Source organism: Eublepharis macularius, chromosome 13 (genome assembly GCF_028583425.1).
Source record: "Eublepharis macularius isolate TG4126 chromosome 13, MPM_Emac_v1.0, whole genome shotgun sequence".
NCBI lineage: Eukaryota > Metazoa > Chordata > Lepidosauria > Squamata > Eublepharidae > Eublepharis > Eublepharis macularius.
This window is the reverse complement of record NC_072802.1, coordinates 4,521,854-4,544,502: the sequence shown is the minus strand read 5'-3', so window position 1 is coordinate 4,544,502 and position 22,649 is coordinate 4,521,854. Positions and strand designations below refer to the sequence as shown.

General features: G+C 45.5%; 1 protein-coding gene across 1 annotated transcript in view; it reads left to right on the top strand.

The window, feature by feature from the left end:
- The window catches only part of OPHN1 (oligophrenin 1), a 142,176-nt gene that overhangs the window by 19,063 nt on the left and 100,464 nt on the right, over positions 1-22,649 (top strand). Inside the window, exons 2-3 of the mRNA XM_054996265.1 lie at positions 18,507-18,602; positions 20,519-20,580. Coding sequence (XP_054852240.1) covers positions 18,507-18,602; positions 20,519-20,580 — 158 coding nt within the window. The remainder of the gene's footprint in view (positions 1-18,506; positions 18,603-20,518; positions 20,581-22,649) is intronic.

Sequence of the window (22,649 nt, the reverse complement as noted above, 5' to 3'; positions counted from 1 at the left end):
CTGGGCAGCAAGAAGGCTGGCAGAATGTGCCTGCCTTTGCCCCTGGCTGTATGGCTGCCTTTTCTCAGCCTGCAGACTGTAGCACAGCACAGCAGGTGCCACCAGCAGCTTTCTGAGGGGTTGCAGAAGAAAGGAAGGGGGTGGTACTTGGAGCTGGATGTGCAGCTCTTAGGAGTCTGCCCCTTTTTAGGGCTTCTCCAGCTTGAAAGCCTTAGAGGAAGCCTGGCAAGACCGAGCGAGCGGCATGGAGGTCCCTGGTGTGGCTCTGGTGGGGATGAGAGAGCACTTGGCTACCAGAAAGGATTTCCTTGGTAGAACAGCGGTTATCCGTGAAGCAAGCAAGCGTGCACAGTGTGTGTTCTCTCGGCCCTGAAAGCCGCAGCCCACCCTGTGCCTCTGGGATGGAAGGGATCCAGGCCTCTGCTTTTAGCAAATATAGAGGGCCGTGTGTGGAATGGTAAGAAGGCTGGGCCTGGGTGTGTGGAAACCCCGGCTCGGGTCCTGCTCAGCTAACAAAATTGCTCAGTAACTTTGCACAAAAACTTGCTCCAAGCTTAAGCTACCCCATAAGATTGTGGTGAGGCAAAAGTGTCCCTCTGACCTCTTTGGAAGGGCGTCCAGGCTTCAGGCTCTTCTAGCACCACGTTGTTGGCAGCACACAAGCAAGTCTCTTCTGGACCACATGTGGCATTCCTCTACTAGGATGTACTGCAAGGAAGAGAAAGCTGGCCTTGATCCAGTGGCTGACGTCTAAGGGTAAGGGCTTGCACTCGCTCCCCACTTTCATTCGTGGTTCAGGAATGCTACTCAGAAGGGAGACCTTCTTTGCATCTGCCCCTCCTTGGGCTTGAACTGGATTGAAACTGAAATGCCCAGTTGTTTTGGTGCAGAGCTGAAGACTTAACCCTGTGTAAATGGCCTGGAGTAAATTTTTATTCCAGTTGCACTCTTTTGGCAGAATGCAGAAAAGTGTCGACTGGCCACCTTTTTAATCTGAAGGCACTGCCACCTGCACATTAGCAAGCAATTTTCTCAAAGTGAAGCCACTTACAGTTTTCTTTAACAAAGCACATGAGATATGAAACAGTCCATTGATTTTTGTCATTGGGTGTATTTTTACTCCTTCACATAAAATGTATTTGGGTAAAAAAATAACCCATTTTCCGTGGAAAATACTTCTCCAAGGAAGTACTTTAAGTATCTTGGAGATACAGCCCTTCCTCGTAAGTGGAGACCTGTCCTGGTGGTCTGGAGAACATCTGCCTCACCAAAGAGAGATCCAGAGGAGTTAGCTGTGTTAGTCTGTTGCTGCAAAATAGTAGAGTCCAGTAGCACGTTTAAGACTTACAAACTTTATTGTAGCATAAACTTTTGAGAACCACAGCTCTCTTCATCAGATGCATCATCAGCTTTCGAGAACCACAGCTCTCTTCGTCTGACGATGCATCTGACAAAGAGAGTTGTGGTTCTTGAAAGCTGATGATGCATCTGACGAAGAGAGTTGTGATTCTTGAAAGCTTATGCTACAATAAAGTTTGTTAGTTTTAAACGACATGCCCCTGGGGTAGAAAAATACTTCAGACCAACAACAACATGTAATTTTTAAAGCTGATGTTAATGCAATTATTTGCTCCTTCCTGTGAAAGTATGTTTTCAGCCTCTGGGTATTTGGTTGTTGTAAAACAAATGACTTCTGCCACCACAATCTGTTTTTATCACATATTATCTGTTTTACCCCAAGATATACTGGAATTTGGCTTGAGGTATATACCTCAAAGTACAAATAGTGTATTTTTTTTTCAGAATGTTGCCTAAAGATTTTAAAGGAAGTTCTAGGCCTGGCCTTACATCTTTTGGGTTAACTCTGGTTTCATTGAAGTTCTGAATATTCCTTTGCAAAAGAACTTTGCACCTTTAACCAGTACATGCCAGTATTGTCTAGTGGTTAGAGTGTAGGAATAGGATCTTGGAGACCCGGGTACAGATTCCTACTCTGCCATGGAAGCAGACCTTGCTGCATGACCTCGGGCCAAACACACATTCAGCTAACCTACCTCACTGGGTTGTTGTAAGGATAAAATGGAGGAGTGGAGAACGATGTAAGGCCCTTTGGGTCCCCATGGGGAAGAAAGGCAGGGTATAAATGAAGTAAATAAATCAATAACACACACAAAAAATGAGACCAGGAATACCTCTGTCATGTTTTGACATCCCAGAAGATTGGCAGAGTCAAAGCATTCTGCTAGCCGAAGTGGCTCTGACATCGTCCTGAGAGTTTCTGGTCTTGCGAGGTTCAGCAGAATTGGGATCCCTTCACCTTAGGACTGGGGAAAACATTTTTTTAAAGGCAGCTGTGCTTAGATATCCCAGGAATTCCCCGGGAATGGTGCCTGATATTTCATGGGTGCTTCGGTGCAGGCACTCTTCCTCCTCTGGGAAAGAACGTGGTCCCAATGCTTGCAGCTCTCCTGCTCTATCTCAGGGCGTTATTTGTCATTCACACTTAATTCCGCTATTCGGTTCCATCTTTCATATAGATTGCCGGTTCTGGGATACACAAGGCTGATTCTGGAACACAGTCAACAAAAGTGATGGCTAGTCAGTGTAATGCACTGGACCATGGAGAGGTGTTATTCATTCGTTCTATACTTCTTTTCCTTGCCCTTCCTCCAGGATGAGCACTGATTAGGTCTCTCCCCCCCCCTTTTTATTTTCACAACAATCCTGTAAAGTAGTTAAGTGGCGATAGTGTTTGGCTGAAGGTTAGCCAAGGAGTTTCATGGGAAGTGGAGATTTGAACCTGGGTCTCCTAGGCCTTAGCCCAGCTCTCTAACACTGTCCCACGTGCACTGTCAGATTTGAAGTGGCTGAGGTGGGGAATGGGCCTCTGTGCCCAGCTTGTTGGCCCTGCAGGGCAACGGGTGAATTACTGTGAAACACGGTGCTGACTAGATGGACTGCTGGTCTGATTCAGCAGGGCTGCTCGTACGTTCTTACAGAGATTTTTCTCTAATTGGGAAGAGGAGTCAGTTCTCTTCCTGTTGTCACCATCCCTGCTAAAAATCCAAACCCCAGGAAAGGCTCCTTTTCAGCTTCTGCAAGAAAAATATGAAATGCCATCTCCAAGGGCACCCCATCCTTGGCAAGCGGTGGGCACTGAATTTGTTCCGTGATGGTGGCTGCTATCAGTGGAATGTGTCATTGCACAGGGAGTTGTGTGGCTGTGCCAGCGAGATCCTAAGACAGTGTCCAGGAGCATGTAAATTCTGTGTTAGGGAAACAAGTGTTACGTGGCTAACGCTAACTTATTTTGAATTGCCTCGTTCTTTTAATTGATTTGGCTCAGCCAGGTCTCATTGTTTCTCCTGTTTGCCAAGCACACACACACTCTTTGGAATCCACCACAAGAGCTGCTGTGTCTCCAGTCTGTTCATGTAGAGCAGTCAACTGTTTTGCAACATTTGATTTCGCACAGGTCTGCCGGCTGCTCCTGCACTGATTTGTACGCAAGTTTCTGATTGCTTTTCCTCTATTTCTGCATCTTAGGGGGAAGTCTAAGTATATCGTCTCTCTCTGACTTCCGTGGCCCCCATTCCTGCCCAAAATCTTTCCTGAAACTCCTATGGTCAGACTGCCCAAATGACACTGAAACCAAGACTTTTCAGAGCCAAATAGCTTGGCTGTAGGATTCCTCCTGTGGATAACGATTTAGAAGCGGGTTATAGCACTGCCAGATGTGCATGGGGTTTCATAGGAAAAAACCTGCTGAAGTGGGCAGTGATTTTTTTTCCTCCAAGGAAACTGTGCAGAATGCAAGTTCACAGCAGAGTGGGTGGGTACAGCTTGTCCTCAAGTTGATACTAGCATAGCTTGGCCCCTTCACTTGTCGGTATCAAACGGAGGTCTGTGCAGAGCATGAGAAATACAGTTTTGATACCATATGAGCTCCCAGGAAGGAAGAATGGGCCTTTTGTTGATGGCTCCTGCTCTAAACAATGTATAAGGAGCTGTTCTGTGAAAGGGCTGGTTTGCAGATGCTGCCACTGAGGGGGAGTTGTCCAAGCTTTCACGCAAGAGATGGGCCATGGCAGTTTAATGGCATGGCAGCTGTTAGCAGCCAACCAGCCCTGGCCTTGCAGTGCATGCAGATCTTTGCTGTGTCCGTTCCACAATCCATAAGTGGGTTGTGCAGGCCAGCAGCGTTTCTACACCCATGTGGTCCTTGTAAATAGGAAGAAAACTTCTTCAGCGCTAAGAGAGTGACTCCTTGTCGGTTGTGGAAAATTCTCCCTTGGAATTCTAAAGTAGAACTAGATATGTATGTGTGTGCGGGCACTTAAATTTCTACTGCGCACCCCTGTGATGGAATGCTATACTACTCCCCTTCCCTGTTGGCCTTTAGAAGTGCCAGTAAAAAGTTTTACTTCATTTTAAAAGTGTTTCTTGATTTTTTTTTCATGGAGGCATTTGACTTTGTTGAATCTTACTGGGCTGAGCTAATACTTTAATACAGAGCTATTAGATGATCGTGTTGTGCTTTTAGCTGCCAAGAGCTTTTTTGAAAAAAGACAGGGTACAAATGTTTTAAAGAAGTAAAATAAATGCATGCTAGAAACACACTGGGAGCCTTCTGGTGCCTTTTGAATCTGCATAGATTTGGCCCTTGTGCCTACAGGTATTTGACCGTAAATCTCTGCCATTTCAGCCTTGAACAGAGTGGAGCTGCTCTGGATATTTCTGCACATGAGCGGGGGGGAGGGGGATGACTAAGAGGTCCTGACTCACAAAACAAATCTTAAACATGTGCAGATGTCAGAAATGAAAAGGAGCTATAAAAAAAAATTAGAGATGCCAGAACAATCCTGAAGCTAACGTGCTAACTATCTGTGGTGGGCTTATATGGTGAAACACAGCAAGGGAGCATGCCCCAGTTGTGGGTGTGGGGTGGATGGAGGGGAGAAGAAGAGGTCTGCTGCTGCTGTCTTTCCAACAGAAAGCTGCCATTGATCTTTGGGAGGAAATGTATTGATGCAAATGTGTTGAGGCATTTGCACTTCTCAGATGTTTCTGTAATTATTGAGCAGGATTCAGGTCCAGTGGCACCTTAAAGACCAACTAGATTTAAGATGCTGCTAGACCTGAATCTTGCTATTCTTCTACAGACCAGCGTGGCCACCCACTTGAAGCTATCTTATGTAATTCCGTGAAGGAACTGGAGATTTTTTCCCTGGTGAATTCTGATGCTGCTATTCCACTGCTGCAATGTGTCTTTTCCGATAACTTCTTGCACTTGCGAGAGTTGAGCACCCATGTCATAGGATATTTTCTCTGCATTCCACTTTATAATAATCTCTCCTGATCTTAAATGTTTTGCTATTGAATTCCTCCCCCCTTCCCACTGGGGCAGGGTGTGTTGGGCTGCTGTTCTGTTTTGGCAGAGGCTCCTTGTTGACACAGCTGACAGTCATGTCTGACTTGCGATGTGCTTGGAGTGAAGACTTGGGGTATGCACTGCCGGATTTCTGGGTTGAATGTAGAGTTTGTCTTTCAGGTCATTGAAATTTAACGGCCACGATTTTGCAGTTTGCATCCTGGTCCTCTACATCTAAACCGCAGCACCTGTTAGAATACTGGTCTAACCAGTTCTCTAATTTTTCTCTGCTCTAGCTCCTGATGTGCCTCACCCCAGAGGCTGCTCTGAGCCTGTTCACAGGAAGAACGGACTATACTTCAAATAAATCAGAGTACTTGGACTGGAATTGCACGCTCTTTTGGGTTTGCCCCCTTTTGAAAGTGTTACTGTAAGGTTGCATCTGGAAAGGTGGGAGCAGGCAGAGGGGTCCTGAGCACACCTGTTTTGCAGGTAGCCTATACCTCCTGGCATTCCAGTAGATTCCCATTGCAGTGTCTTCAAAATGAAGGCTGGGCTTCTCCCCTGAATTGGCCCCTTTGGAGCTGAAGCTTAGCCTACGGCTCTCTAACTGGCTAGAGCCTTCTATTTCCTTGGGGAGCTCTTTGGATGTCTCCAGCTCTTCATTTGTAGCTTCCCCACCTTTTCTTTGACAGCTTCTAAAGCCACCTGGAAGCATGCCATTCTTATTCCCAACCGTGTCCATTGTAACATCCTTGCTGCGTGTATATGGGGGTCAGGGCTGCTGTAGCTCTGGTCTGCCCTTTGCTTCCGCTGTTGAAATGTAGCATGTTGATAGCCACCCCATCACCACAGGGACACAGGCGTTCTTCTGTCGGAATTCTTTTGTATCTGCCTTCAAGCACAGCGGAGGGCAAAGCATCCCATCACATTAATGTGGAGGTTCTCCTGAGTTCATGGTTTGCCAAGTTGTAGAGATAAGGCATAGGTGTTAGTCTATTCATGGTGAATGAAGCTGTTTATATCATATTGCCTCTCAACCGCAAGTATTCTCTGCTTAATGAACCTTTTTGCTTGATCATAACCCATACTGAGCAATAATTTTTGTGATGGGCTGTAAGAGGCTAATTTCCTATCTAGCATTCTGGCCGAAGATGGAGTACTAATATCAGTTAGCGTTCAATTGATGAGGTCTTTGAGAAAGAAAATTAGCTTTAACCAGTGTAATATTGCTAACGATCCATAATCTGGCCTCCACAGGTGTCAGGCCAGCGTCCAGTCGGATTGCGGCATTTGTGATGCTGGGGGAGGCCTGAAAGATTCCTCTCAGGAATTTTGGTTGCGTTATTATTTCCATCAAGGTACAGTTGGATTTAATACTGAGCAAAGCTCCTTATGTAAGTTGGACTAAAGATTTCACAGTAAATAATCTGAGCGCAGCTGTCAGGCATCTGCCTCTTTTCGTTCAGAAACATTTTTGGATTGCTCCAGCAGACCTTTGAGCACTCGGGGCAGCCTGGGCAATATGAGCATTGCTTGACAGGGGCCTTTCTTATTTTTTATTAAACAAATCCTTGGAAACCAGAGTATACTCTCAGCTATAAATGAAGAGGCTCCTGATTATGGAAGGATTCTATGTGCATGCTGGAGGGCCCCCCCCCCACTCACAGGTTGTTGGAGTGGATTGGTGGTGCATTGAGATTTCAGGTACATTGGAATCTTTGTACGTGATACAGACAGTTATGTGGCCAATGCAGTGGAGATTTACTTGCTTTCATAATGGGGAGGTGCCTGTGAGTTAATGTGTTGAATTTCCATGTGAAGAGAGGCTGTAGCTGAGTGGTAGAGCACTGCTTGGTATGCAGTGTTCTGCCACTCAGGTAGAACACTGGGTGGTTCAGGTCCCTGGCTTGAGGGAGAGATGTGAAAGCCTGGAAAAAAACTGGGAAAATTTGGCAGAAATGCCACCCCCCAACATTTGTTTCTGTTTTGTAGGGCTTTTTTCATTTTTTCCCGATGAGATATTTTGCAGAGCACTGAAATATTATTTTGGAATAATTAAATGGTTTTAAAGACAAGGTTTTATTCACTCTTCAGGTCTGGGCTTAGTGCCTAACAACTTGATCAAGGCTAGTCTTCTCTCATCAGTGGCAAAGCTGTAAACCTCACATTTATATCTCAAATTAGAGGAATGGATAACCTCAAATAATATCCTTGGGTGGGAACAAATTGGCTTTAGGAAGGGCTTTGCACCTCAAGATCACTGTTTGCTCTTGGCCCATTTAGTTGAAAAATACATCTTCCTACCTAGAGGTAGAGATGGGCACAAACTGAAATACGAGCTGAAGTTCGTGACAAACCGGTTCAGTTCGCAGTTTGTCAGAGCCCATTTCTGACGAACTGCCACGAACTTTTAGGCTGGTTCGTTCGGTTCGTTTTTTGGTTCGTCACTGCAGACAGCCTGCGCTGATCGATCAGTTTCCTAGGCAACAGGTGATGGACTTCCTGCAGACCTTCTGCTGACCTGGAAGTGGCCTTCTGCTGGCCTGGAAGTGACCTTCTGCTGACCTGGATATGACATTTTTTTTAACCAAACGAACCGGTTCATGAACTGGGGCAGGTTTGTGAAAGTTTGCGGTTCATGAAATGCGACGAACCACACGGTTCGGTTTTTTTTCCAGTTCGTGCCCATCTCTATCTAGGAGTAAACTGTATGTTGTGTTTATAGAGAAATTGGAGCATTCTTCAATTGACAAAAAATCTGGCTAATAAAAAATCACTACTCTTGTGTGGTTCAAGTTTGCTGTGGAGAAAAGGGTGAATTCTTAGAGTGTTTTCACCTTGACAGAGGAATGAAGCAAGGTTGCCCCATAGCACCTCTACTTTTCAATTTAAATCTGAATGACCTTGCAACTGCCCTCTCCGGCGGAATTTCATCCTCCTTATTTATCTTCAAAGGCACTAACCTTCTGCATGTGGATGACGCTATCCTTAGATCCTCCGCTCAGGTTGGACTGAGAAGATTCCTAATCCATTTTTCAAAATGCTGTAAAAATGAAGAATGTTATATTAACTATTCAAAATCAAAGGTTATGGTCTTCTCTCAATCCAAAAGAATTATCCCATCGGTCCGCAGAATTGATGGCGTTCAATTAGAATACATCTCTAAATGTCCATACCTGGGTGTGGTCTTTGATCCTCATCTTAACTGGCAGTCCCAGTTCAAATTTCCAGTAAATAAAGTCAAGCCTTCTGTGTTAGCAATTGGACAATATCCAGGGATGGTAGCAAGCGATAAAGAGAGACTCCAACTTTCCGCCTTTCAGGGGCATTGGAGGGAGGAAGCAAGGCCCCACACTTCCCAACCTCAGCCTCCAGGGTGGGGCGACATACCAGTGAGAGAGTGGGTTTTGCTGGGAGGTTGGAGCAAGGAAGAACATGATCTGCCAATTAATAAAATTTTATATGCTAAGTCAGAAGTCCCCAATGTGGCTACTGTGGGCACCATGCCAACACCTTTCTTGGCGCCCATCAAGTGTTTTTAAAAAGCAGATAGTCAAGTGTGGCCTTTACAGGGCTTCTGACTGGCCACTGGAGATCTGCTTGGCTGTGCAGGTGAAAATATCATTTTGGCAGCAGCTGGCACCACTGTGATGGTTTTATTCTCTTTCTTGCTCCATTTTTCTGGTGTATTTTTACAACTGACACTTCTTTCCCCCTGTACTTGGGCTTCGTGTGTGTGTGTGTGTGAGAGCATGCACACATGTATGCACACAAGTGGTTCTGGCTCCTGTGGCAGTCATTTTCTGGTTGCACCCCCACTCTGTGTCAGAATTTCAAGTGTGCCCATGGACTCAGAAGGGTTGAGAACCCCTATGCTAACTTATAAATGATGCATTTTAATGTTGCTGAAACAGAAAAATATATTGAGGTTTAATAGATAAGTGTCTGTTTCCCCAAAATGTCAAGGGGTACTTTTTGTTGCTGTCCCCCCAGACGCGCCCCCCCCCAATGGCTTGAGAATTTCTGGAAATAATAATAATAATAATAACATTCGATTTATATACCGCCCTTCAGGACAACTTAATGCCCACTCAGAGCGGTTTACAAAGTGTTATTATTACCCCACAACAATCACCCTGTGAGGTGGGTGGGGCTAAGAGAGCTCAAGAGAACTGTGACTCGCCCAAGGTCACCCAGCTGGCTTTGTGGAGGAGTGGGGAATCAAACCCGGCTCTCCAGATTAGAGTCCCGTGCTCTTAACCACTACACCAAACTGGCTCTCGTGTGACCAAATGTGACCAAGTCATTGTTTGGGGAGGGGTGCAGTGAGGACTGTATAGATGTGCTGTCTCTGGGGATTTGGCTTGGTGGCCTCCCATGTCTGGACAGGTCTGAACCCAGCACTGCCAATGCTGTGGGGGCTTGGCTTGCTCCCAGCCCTTACTGGGGCAGGTGGAGGCAATGGGCACACTCTCCTGGACTTGCTTTGCCCCTAGCTGGCTCTGAGGCCCCTCCCCCCATGCTATTAGTTGGTTGGTTGTTGGCTGCTGGTGACTTGAGGCACGTGAGAGGCACGTCTCGCTTAGGGTGACAAAATACCTTGAACCAGCCCTGGGCTGAACTCACCAAGTTGGTGTCTTAGTGTACAGTAAATGAAAATGAAAATGAAAATCTTCAAGAAGGGGAAAAAGGAAGATCCAGGTAACTACTAACCTGTCAGCTTGACATCTATACCTGGAAAAGTCATAGAACAAATCATCAAACAGTCAGTTCTTGATCATTTAGAAAGGATGGCTGTGATTACTAAGACCCTGTGTAAAACTTCTCCTTGTGTGCATTCTGTGGGGCTTAGGAAGCAAACTTTCACACAAATTTAAGAAAAAAAATTAAAAAAACATTTAACGATGAATACAATACAACAATTTTTTTCTTTAACTAAATTCATGAATTTGCTCCGTGAATGTGCTTCTGTGCTCCATGGGGGGCTTCGATTCGGCCTGAATAAGGCTAAATTCAGCCAGGAACGGGCTCCTCTGCCATGGGGGAGCACTCCCTCGCCTCCAGGCTGATCCAGGCATGTTTTGGCCCATTTTCGGCTTGAAATGGCCCAGATCCGGGCACTGCTAGGCGAGGGCCATTTCAAGCCGAAAATGGGCCAAAACATGCCTGGACCAGCCTGGAACAGGCTGCTGCCGCATGGGAGAGCAGTCCCCCCTCCGGGCAGCGGCCTGATCCTGGCTGTCTTAGGCCTGATCCTGGCCATTTTGGGCCTGAATTGGGCCCAAAATGGCCAGTACTGTGCTGCTGCCAGGTAGGGGAGTGTTCCCCCGCCCGGCAGAGACCCGATCCTGGCCATTTTGGGCCTGATTTGTGCCTGATCCTGGCCATTTTGGGCCTGAAATGGGCCCAAAACAGCCCAGATTGGGGCCCAAATGGCTGGGATCGGGTCAGTGCTGGGTGGGGAACCCTCCCTCGCCCAGCACTGGCCCGATCCCGGCCATTTTGGTCCCAGTCCGGGCCGTTTCAGGCCCTAAATGGGCCCAAAATGGCCAAAACAGGGCATTTAAAAAATACCTACGTGACACCAGTCACTTAAATATTTTAAAGAGATGTTGTAGCACCGTTCTAGGACGTTCTGGCTCAAAAAAAGCCCTGCTCATAGGGGTTACACCAGCATGAGTTTCTCAAGAATAAGTCATATATTAACTTTATCTCTTTTTTTTCCCTGGAAGTTACTATCTTTCTGGATCAGGGGAATACTGTAGACATAGTTTATCTCAATTCCAGTAAGGCTTTTGATAAGGTTCCACATAATATCCTTGTTGAAAAGTTGGTAAAATGTGGTTTGGATCCTATTACTATTAGGTGGATGTGTAACTGGTTGACAGATCGCACCCAAAGAGTGCTAGTTAATGGTTCCTCATCCCCTTGGAGAAGAGTAACAAATGGAGTTCCTTGGGGATCAGTCCTGGGACCTGTTCTGTTCAACATTTTTATAAATGATTTACTACTACTACTATTACTACTACTACTACTACTACTACTACTACTACTACTACTACTACTACTACTATTTATAAACCGCCCATCCTCAGGGGCTCTGGGCGGTGAACATCAGTTAAAATCAATTTGGATGAAGTAATAGAGGGAATGCTTACTAAATTTGCAGATGCCACTAAACTGGGAGGGATAGCAAATACAATCGAAGACAGAGTCAGGATACAGAATAATATTAACAGGCTGGAATACTGGGCCAAAACAAATAAAATGAATTTCAACAGAGACAAATGCAAAGTTCTGCATTTAGGAAGGAAAAATCAAATGCATAATGATAGGATGGAGAAGACTTGTCTTGGCAGTAGTATGTACGAAAAGGATTTAGGGGTCTTAGTAGACCATACACTGAACATGAGTCAGCAGTGTGATGTGGTAACTAAAAAGGCAAATGTAGTTTGGGGCTGTATCCACAGAAGCATAGTGTACAGATCACGAGAAGTGATGGTATCGTTTTACTCTGCTCTGGTTATACCTCACCTAGAGTATTGTGTCCAGTGCTGGGCGCTACAATTTAAGAAGCATATAGACAAGCTGGAAGGTGTCCAGAGGAAGGCAACGAAGACGGTGAGGGGTCTGGAGACCAAGTCCTATGAGGAAAGGTTGAAGGAGCTCGGAATGTTTAGCCTGCAGAGGAGATGACTGAGAGGTGATATGATAACCATCTTCAAGTACTTGAAGGGCTGTCATATAGAGGATGGTGCAGAGTTGTTTTCCACTGCCCCAGAAGGTTGGATCAGAACCAATGGCTTGAAATTAAATCAAAAGAGCTTTTGGCTAAACATCAGGAAGAACTTCCTGACAGTTAGAGCAGTCCCTCAATGGAACAAGCTTCCTCGGGAGGTGGTGGGCTCTCCTCCTTTGGAGGTTTTTAAGCAGAGGCTAGAAGGCCATCTGACAGCAATGCTGTTTCTGTGAACCTGGGCAGATCATGAGGGGGAGGGCAGAATGGGTTACGTCAGTGCTTAGTTCTCGTGGCCTTCTTACATGCATGCCCAGGGTAATGCTGATTGCTACACTTTGGGGTCAGGTAGCCATTTTCCCCAGGCCGGTTTGGCCAGGGATCCTGGAGGTGTTTTGTCGTCATCTGGGCATGGAGCAGGGGTCACTGGGGCAGTCGGGGGGGGGGTAGTTGTGAATGTCCTGCATTGCGCAGGGGGTTGGACTAGATGACCCTGGAGGTCCCTTCCAACCCTGTGATTCTATCATTCTATGATGCTACAGCTTTTAGTCCCGAAGTTTCAACTTTGCTCCCGTGAATCTGACCCTCAGCCAAATTGCTAGTTTTTGTGTGCACAGTTTTAGGAACTGGCCCCAACGTGCCCGTCTGTATTTTTTAAAGCAATTGAAATCCGACTCTCTGTTTCTGGAGCAGCAACGATAATTAAGCTCTGGACATATGAATGGGTTGAGTTCTTTCAAAGATTTCCCAAGAAATTGGAGGCTGCAGTATTGTTGTTTGTGGCCCCAAGCCCAAGATCTGACTCCGGTTTCTCAGTGTAGATGAAGAGGAAGGGGTGGGACACAGACGGTTCTTTCTAAGACATGGTAAACCCCGTTTCTTCTGACTGGCCTTGGAGGTCTGGTAGTTTCTTTGGAGTGAGCGGGTGCCTACAGAGTTTAAAAAGTTGTGCTGCATTCTGTTTTTCATGCAGACCAGCACTACACATCAGTGGTATCCTCCAAGTAGTGTCTGGAAAGCAGTTGGGTCATTTTTCCCAATTGTAGTTTCTGGCGTTTCTCCTTAACTGCTCCCCTGGCCCCTTGGAAGGAATTCATCAGCACGCTGGCCTCCCAAGGGTGAGAACTTTAAGTTAAGTGATACTTTAAATTCTGTTTATAAGAATTTTTAATTCACAGAACATTTTGCAAAGCACAAAACACGTTTTTGTTTTTACAATTCTTATTTTTTTTATTGCCGCAGCAACTCCAAGAGACAGGGAGAGCGATCTCAACGTAAGTGCCCCCCCACCCCCCCACCCCGCACAGTGGCAGGGATTTTGTCCTGTCTCTCTTTCCATACAAAGATATGATCCCTCTTCTCTTCCCCTTTTGACTCTGAGGAGGGGTTCAAGATATCCTTTTAATAAGCAGATATCAAAATCCTTTCCTTTTCAACGCTTTTGGTCAATGAAGCAGTTCTTTTAAATCAGCCTTTCATTGAGGCAACTTGCAGTTTTTTAAGAAAGGCACGGCCTACTTTGTTGCTGCCTTTCAGGGTCTTTTTGGGGGGGTCCTTGAGTACATGTAGGCGTGTTTGTGTAAAATGGTGTCAAGTTGCAGCCAACTCATGGAGACCCCGTAGGGTTTTCAAGGCAAGAGACAAACAGAGGCGGTTTGCCATTGCCTGCCTCTGCGTAGCAACCCTGGACTTCCTCAGTGGCCTCCCAACCAAGTACTAAGCAGGGCTGACCCTACTTTGCTTCTGAGATCTGATGAGATTGGTCTAGCCTGGGTGTGGCAATCATCCCCAAGTCCCACCCACCCTCCAGGATTCTGAACCAATCCTGGTGATTAAAGCCTTCTGCAAACCCCAGAAGATGCCAGCCAATCCGATCCCTGGAACTCCGCTGGGTGGGAGGGGCTGAGCCAGCCTCAGCTCAGGAAGGGGGGGAGAGCGACTTTCCTCCCCGGGCAGGGGTTTGGCAGCTGAGAGGAGAGTGGAGCTCCGCCAGGCCTTTGCTTTGGGCTTTTGGCCTTGGGCTAGCATTAGGGGTCAGGGAAGGGATTTAGGGAAACAGACAAGCACCCTGTGAAGGGCCTGTCCGATCTGGCCATTGTCCGTCTGCCTGCTTACCTGGCTGACCTTGGTTCACCCCGTTTCTGTGACCTTTGTGCTTGGAGGTGGCAGAGGGTCCAGACCCCGTGAGTGCCATTCTCAAGTGCCTGTCTGTGCTGCCCCACTGCTATGAATTCTTACCTGCAGTGCCTGGTTGCCAAGGGCTGGGTGGGCAGTAGAGCATGGGCCAGACTCTGGCAGCACCAGCAGGCAATTGACGTAATTCAGCGTTGGGGCTCAGTCCCAGTTCAGGATATTTTTTTAACTCTCTTATTCAGACATTACCTTGAAAAAAGTTTAGTAACTAGCTCGGACAGTTGGAGCCAGTTTGTATTGATTTGTATTAATTCTAAGAGCAATCGCTCATGATAGAAATTGCATTCTTTAACGTTATTACAGTGCTATATGACTTCTCTTATGTTAAATATTTATTTTTATAAGTGCTATTTTTGTTCTCTAATACCACATCCTCCACAACTTGGTCAGTCATATTTGTTCACAGTGGGGAAAGAATGAATTTCTGTCTCTGGAGTTGCCTTTACATAGCACAAACAGGAAATCCAATTTGAGATAATCTGGAGTATTTTTAATTTTTCTCTTTCCCAGTAGCAAGAAACAGTAAGAAAGATTATAACTAAATGGAGGAGCCACAGTGCCCAGAGTATTAAGTGCAGTTTTGGTCATTCTTTCTCAAAAAATGATGTTGTTAGCACAGCGAAGAGTGCATGGAAGATTACTAAATGACAGCCGTTTTTTTCTTGGTTTGTACAAAAATTATTGGGAGAGGTATAACAGAAGTGTAAATTGTTAGTGGTTGGAGAGGACAGCTAAAGACATTTGCCTCATTCTGACAGTACAAGAGCTCCGAGATCTCTAGGTTGGCAGGCACTTGAGGAGCTGGACAGACAGAAGAATTCCTCTTGGCTCCTAGTCCTCTTCTAGTTGCCAGAGAGAGTCTGCGGATTGATGCTGTAAGGTCTTCTTCAGAGTAATTACTGCTCAGCCATTGTGCCATAAGAACAACTGGCCTGATTCTTCCTGTTCTTACGGCCAAGCTAGAAGTGATCGAGTGGAGCGCAAGTGCACAGGGAGGAATACACGTGAGTCTGTTCACTTGCCATTCAAGTGTAATTCATCACTTCTAAGCAGGGCTTTTTTTCTGGGAAAAGAGGTGGTGGAACTCAGTGGGTTGCCCTCGGAGATAATGGTCACATGGCCGGTGGCCCCACCCCCTGATCTCCAGGCAGAGGGGAGTTTAGATGGCCTTCTGCGCTGCAGCGCGGAGGGCCATCTCAACTCCCCTCTGTCTGGAGATCAGAGGGCGGGGCCACCGGCCATGTGACCATTTTCAAGAGGTTCCGGAACGCCATTCCACCGCGTTCCTGCGGAAAAAAAGCCCTGCTTCTAAGAGAGACCCCCTCCCCAATGGTAACTGTACAGTGTGCACTAATGTTCCTGTTTCCTCTTATATCCTTGAATTGTTTGGGACTGAAACTTGTTTTCAACTGGCTCCATTTATCTTAGCTGTCCTTCAAAAAAGAGAGACTTCAGAGCTGGATTACAAGTTACATATTCCCTGGGTCTGCATGATCAAACATTGCAAGTTCTGAGCAAATTTTGATCACATGGCCCCAGGAAAAGCAATTTATGTGCTTAGGCTCCCAGACAGTTTTCCAGAGATGGGGCTTCCCTAGTACTTTTGTACGTCACCTTTTCTCTTCTTTGGATCTCAAGAAACAGCTGCTCATTGGAAACGGAAGAACTCCAGTACAAAAATCCTGGAAGAACTCCAGGATTTTTGTATTGGGGAAGCAGCTTGTGTGTGTCTGCTGCTCCCCCCCCCCCCGCCCTGCTGTTGAAGCAAAGACAGGATTCTCTTTCAAGCTTGAGCCTTATTTTGTGAGTGCGGGGAGGTAGTTTTTGTTTATAATTTTAAAATAGGTCTATACATTAACCTGTGAAGGAAACAAAGATGATTTGATTGCCCATATTGCTGGGTGGGGACAGGTGCTGAAACTAAGGCAGTGATATTTTTTTTTATTTATCAAAACTTCCCCTGCTTGCCTTCCCCAGATGTTCCCTCGTGGGCCAGAAAGCAGCTGGGGTCCATTTTTATCTTAGAAACAGCCCTGTAGGAAGGGATTACCCTCCTCCTCGTCTTTTTGAAAAATCGTCTTTAGGATATATATCTCCAGAAGATGCCTTTTAAAAAATACTGAGAGGATTAACCCCTTCCTAGAGGGCCGTTTGTGAGATAAAAAAATACGGTTACCTGCTTTTAAAAAAGAGACTCATGATGGGGGAGCATCAGCCGTTGCCAGCCTCTTTGCCAGATCACTCAGCGTACAAATGGCCCTCCGTTCCGTTCCGCTTGCCAGCACAGCTTCCCAGCAGCCAAAGAGGAGAGGCTCAGCTGGAGATGTGAAGGCCTGGCGGGGTGTGGGGTGGGGGTGTTGGAGTAATTGGGGGGGGGAGGAAATGTGTTTCCTTGTGAAGGATTTATTTTCAATGTATCCAATGTAAAAATAGGAAAATTGGGGGAGGGCTGGGAAAAAATATGAAATATTTTCTCTTTTGGAATGAGTGCTGTTATAGCTATATGCTAAGTTATAAATGGTGAGTTTTATTATAAAACAGTAAAATAAGTATTGCATATATTTCATTTTTTCTGGAAAAAAGGGAAATAAACTTAACTCACACCCATGGCTGCAAAATTCCTAGAAACGGTCCATCTTTATGTGAATGTGGCTTCAACGGATCTGTTCCTTGGCTTGGAGACTGTATAACTTGCATCTGCTTGCTTGGCTCTTCTTGCAATCTGAGTTGTTCCAAATTCGAAAGAGGGAGAAGAAGGGAACCTATGAGGCCTTTTAGGGGAAGTGGACCCCCCCCTCCCGCTTTTTCCTTAGAGAGCAGATGGGGCCCGCCAGCTCCTCCCGCCAGCCATCCCATGTTCTCTGTGCGCATTCAGCTCCAAGTCTCTCCCCCAGTTCTCTGGCCACCGTTGGCTTTTGTTCAGAGGGCCTCAAGCTGAATGCTGGTGTGTTTGTGTAAGCTTCGAGCTTACTTTCTGCTCTGAGCATCCCCAGCCAGGGCTTTGCAGCTGGCCAGAGAAGGTTTGGGCTTGAAAGCCTGCACTTGCAGCTTCTCCGAGCCTGTCCTGGGCAGTTCTGTGCAGATGACGGGGGAGGGGAGGCTTATAGGGCGGGAAGCTGGTCCAGTCAGTGCACTTTCCGCTTAAGCCTCCTTCCTCCTCACCACTAATTGGGGAGGGGGGGCTGCCACTAGCTTCTTTGGCGCCTGCCTGCCTTCCTTGTGTTATGCCTTTGCTACTTGTTGTTTTCTCTCCTTCCTGGTGACTACAGCTGCTAGTCCCTCCCAGACTTTGAAGTACAACCTTCTTGTTGGCGCCCGAGATCTCGTGGCATTGGTTTTCCACAAACCTTGTGGTTCCTCCAGATTTGTAGAAAAATCTCCCTCAGCTGTACGTGGCCTCACTGTGTGGGGTTTTTTAAATCCATATTCTGAGGTCAGGTTCAGAATTATATATTAGGTAGTTTAATAAAACACATGGTGGCAGGCTTGGAGATGGAGAGGGCCTGTGGTACTGGGGAATTGTGGTAAAACATAAATGCAAAGAGTCTAATATATTCCAAGTTACTGGATTTTGCAATACCAATGAAATTTAACTCTTTAAGAAAGAGGAACTTGTCTTTAGTTATTCCAGTGCCTCTTTTATTCATTTATTTATATTTCAATTTATAAACCTCCCATCCTCAAGGGCTCTGGGTGGTGAACAAGTTAAAATCAATAAAAACAAGAAAACAACAATTCTAAAATCAACATACAATAAACAATAATGAAATAAATTAACCTCTGCAGTCATTGGCTAGAATGTTGAAAGGTGGGAGCAAACAGCTAGAAAGAGCAATGGCAGACCCCCCCCCCCCATAACAAGCCTGCCGAGAAAACGTGATGTCACATCCTCCCATGGGTCAGGAATGGCTTAGTGCTTGCACAGGGGACTACCATTACCTTAGTAGAAAGAATAGTGCAGGCACATGTTCCTTCATCTCTATCAGTAAAAATACTAGATATTTTCATTTTAAAAGTAAGCTGAAAACTGAGATGTCCCTGAGAGGTCCAGATTTGTCTTTTACGACCCTGAATAATTTGATGTTGTCTGCAAACTGGGCCATTTCACTTGCTTTAAGATTGAAATCCAAACGACCAATAGAACTGTTGTTGCCGTTCTTGAGTCTTTCTTCCTAAAACTGTTTTATCTTTTGCTTTCCCCAGCTTATTCGTTGGCTGTGCAGAAATTCTCTCAGACACTTCAGTCCTTTCAGTTTGACTTTATTGGGGACACTCTGACAGATGATGAAATTAATATTGGTAAGTGTTTTCTTTGCTCTGTATTTTATAGCAAAGTGCCAATACTGAAAACAACATTGGCTTCAGTACTTTTAAAATACCTTTCTCAAGAGCTGGTCTGGTAAACTGCCACATAGATTCCTTTACAATTACATGGAATCTCCTCTCTTGCACCCCAGGGCTTTTGCTTTCCATTTTTGAGTGGCTCTGCACAATGAGACTGTTGTATGGGTGCAAGAAATCTCACCATGGGATTGGAGATGGGCGTGAACCAGAAAAAAACCAAACCGTGCGGTTTGTGGTTCGTCGCATTTCACGAACCATGAACTTTCATGAACCTGCCCTGGTTCACGAACTGGTTCGTTTGGTTCATGAAAACGTCACATCCAGGTCAGCAAATCGTCACTTCCGTGTCAGCAGAAGGCCACTTCCGGGTCAGCAGAAGGTCTGCAGGAAGTCCATCATCTGTTGCCTAGGAAACTGATTCATTGGCGCCAGGCTGTCTGCAGTGACGAACCAAAAAATGAACCAGTCTAAAGGTCGTGGCGGATCGGCAGAAATGGGCTCTCATGAACCGCTGGTTCGCGAACCACAAACTGACCCAGTTTGTCACAAACTGATTCGTATTTCAGTTCATGCCCATCTCTACATGGGATTCAACATTTTCAGATATCTGTGTCTTATTGCAGTTTGGATGTGTGTATGTCCCTGCTTATGTTTCCAGTTTTCCTTCCGGCTGAAAGTGGCAGGAGTTTGGATTGGCAAGGAAGTAGTCATGGAAACTAAGCTAGAATCATTCTGGGTTTACTTCCTTACAAATGCATTTGGGGAGTTCATCTGTCTCTCGAATTCACTGCTGCCATTCAGCCAGTGATTTTGGAGGCTGGGGACTGCTGTGCTGGAGGACCCCAAGGGGCCTGATGAAAAGTCAGCACTCTTGGAAGAGGCAGGAACCCACAGAAAAAGGCAGGCAAATAGCTTGTGGGCATGCATCAGAAATGAGCAGGATCCTTCCCGTTAGAGGCATCCACCATCTAGTTTTTATATAGCAGGCTTCAGTGGCAAACTGACTGCCTTCAACTAGCTGATTGCTGCTATCTGTATTTTTTAAATTGACATGTTACTGTTGTGTTCTGGCTGGTTTTAATTTTAATCTGTTTGAAGGTGTAAGTTTTATTATGATTGTTTTATAAATGTAATCTGCCCTGAGCCTGCTTGTGTGGGGAGGGTGGAATAAAAGTCGAAACAAACAAAAACACAAACAAACAAACAAAAATAAAATCAGGGGGACCGTTTTGGCAAATGGTGATCTGTTCTTGTTTTATGCTGGCTGCCTTTATGTCCTGTTTTTGTGCCAATTTTTTACTGCTGGTTTTACTAGTTTTTGTTCTTAAGATACTGAGGATTTGTTTTATTGAAATATCATTATTTAAATATATTTTGATTTCAAATTATATTGTCTATTTTATTTTATGCTGCTAGCTACCTTAGGCAGATTTTGGAAAATATGGAATAGGAATATTTTCAGTAATAAATAGCAGAATAATCTTCACTTCAGCATTGCAGTACAAGCCAGCCTGATATAAAATAGCCATAGCCTCTAGGCAGAACAAGTATTTGAACCCAGGTTCTGCCATGTTCATGGGTGTTCGTGGCTTAAACAGACAGGAGATGACAATGTGTTGAATTCCAGGGATGGGTTTAAGATGCTAAAACATGCTGAGCTGCTTTGGATATCCTTCCTTGGCTACGTTCTGAAGAATGACCTGCCTCGCTAGGAGGTTATGGAGACAAGTATAACACAACCATAAAGTTAGTACGCTTAATGGAATGTGTCCTCTTCATTTGAATTGTGATAATCAAGGGATTAAATATCTGGTCTCCTAAGAATTAATCCTGACTGCTTCCTCGTTCTCTTCCTCTTGTCTCCTTCACAGCTGAATCCTTTAAAGAATTTGCTGAGCTGCTCCAGGAGGTAGAACTTGAGAGATCCATGATGGTAAGGCACCTATGCCTCTGCTCCCCATTGGCCGCAAGTGTGTAGAGGCTTGGTGTTGAAGGACCTCGTGAAATGAGAACAAGCACACCTCTGGTTCACTCTTCCCAATCAGGGCTTGTCCGGAAGTCTTCCCCAGTTCTCAACAGCAGATGCCTCCATTTTGATGAACGATTTGTGTCCCTAATAATTTGTGCATCTAATAATTAACTGGGTGGCTCCTGTACGGATGTTGAAGGCTGCACAGTGGGGATGCCCATGGCTATGGGACTGGCCTCTAACTTCTCGTGTGGCAGGATGTGCGTGTGTGTGTGTGATTCTAAATCAAAGCTCCCCCCTCTCCACAAAGTCCCCTCCACTCTGATGAGGACGAGGTATGCTTCTGAAAGGACACCAATAGCAGCTGATTGTCAGTAGAGGAAGAGTAACAGGAGGGGTGGGAAATGAGCCTGCTGAAACTCCTGGGAGCTTATTGAATCCTGATAGGGGCGGAGTAGGATTCTACATCATTCCTCCCTCACCCCCTGTGATTCCTTATGGTGCTCCAACTTGTGCCTGCTGGAAAAGTGGCTGGCTTCTCTGCAGATGAGTAAACAGTCAAACGGAGCCACTTGTGGGCAAGGGAGGCCCCCCTCCCTTCCTGACTTCCCAGGTATGAGGGACAGGGACTGTAAATTAATGAAAAGGAGCAGGGGTGGGGGAACCCTCCGAAAGCCTGAGAAGAGCTAAATAAGCTCCATAAAGGATGGAACATTGAAAGCAGCTTAGGGGCATGTTAGTTTTGTTTATTTTAATCTACTTTTCTCCCCAAAAGGGAACCAGTGCAGCTTAACAGTAGAAAAGGGGGTGGGAAGGTCAGATTGAGAGGAGGAGATGGGCAGGATTTCCAAATCATCCCCCTGATGATTCTGTGTGGGCCCCTGGCTTGTAACCTAAAATGGAAAAGGAAGGAGAAAAAGGGGGAGAAACCCCTCTGAAAAACACACAGAAATGTACTGAATACCAGAAGTCACAAAGAAAAAAAGAAACAATGATCCTGAATTATGTATAAGAGAATGGTTAATAATCACAGAATATGAACTCAAAATGTGAAAAATGCACAAATAGATATTATATTATAATGAGTATACAAACATCTCTCAATGTGCAGTACAATTACAGTGCAAATAAACAAAGCAACTAGCATAATTCAGGATCATTGTTTCTTTTTTTCTTTGTGGCTTCTGGTATTGAGCAAGTTTCTATGTGTTGTAACTCGAAATGTCCAGAGCTGTTTGTGTGTTCAGGCTCCTCAGCAGCTTTTCCTAGTCCTTTAAAATGCAATTTATATGTCACTATGAAACTCCTTAAAAAAGAATCCCAGAATCTTGAGTGCTGCGCTTATTGTTGTGCTCGTGTGCACAGTTGCTGTTTTCTTCATTGGACTTGCGTGGCATGTGAGAAAATACAAAACTGATATGACAGTCCTCAAATTTTCTCCACAAAGCGGCTGAAGCCATTTTCCAGGACAGCCTAAAGTCGGTATTGACGCCCCCCTCCCATTGCAACCCCCCTAGAAATGTGCTATTTTGCTATGGAATTCCTGGACACTGATCATGTGGATCATGTGAAAAGCCAGTTTGGTGTGGTTAAGAGCGCCGGGACTTTAATCTGGACAGCCGGGTTTGGTTCCCCGCTCCTCCACTTGAAGCCAGCTGGGTGATCTTGGGTCAGTCACAGCTTTCTGGAGCTCTCTCAGCCCCACCCACCTCACAGGGTGATTGTCGTGAGGATAACAACAACACACTTTGTAAACTGCTCTGAGTGGACAGCATTAAGTTGTCCTGAAGGGTGGTATATTAATTGAATGTTATTATATTATTATTATTGTTGTTGCTGTTACTTTAGTAATGGCACTTTCCCCAGTAGCAAGAGGCCTTTGAGACTGGGAAAGGCTTCTTGTACTGGGAGAAAGGCAATGCTTAACAAAATGGGTATATGGCATCCAACCCAAAGGTTTCTATATTTGGATTGCCAATTAAAATGCAGTGCAACAATCTAGATATTATTGATTTGGAGTGTGTACTGATTGA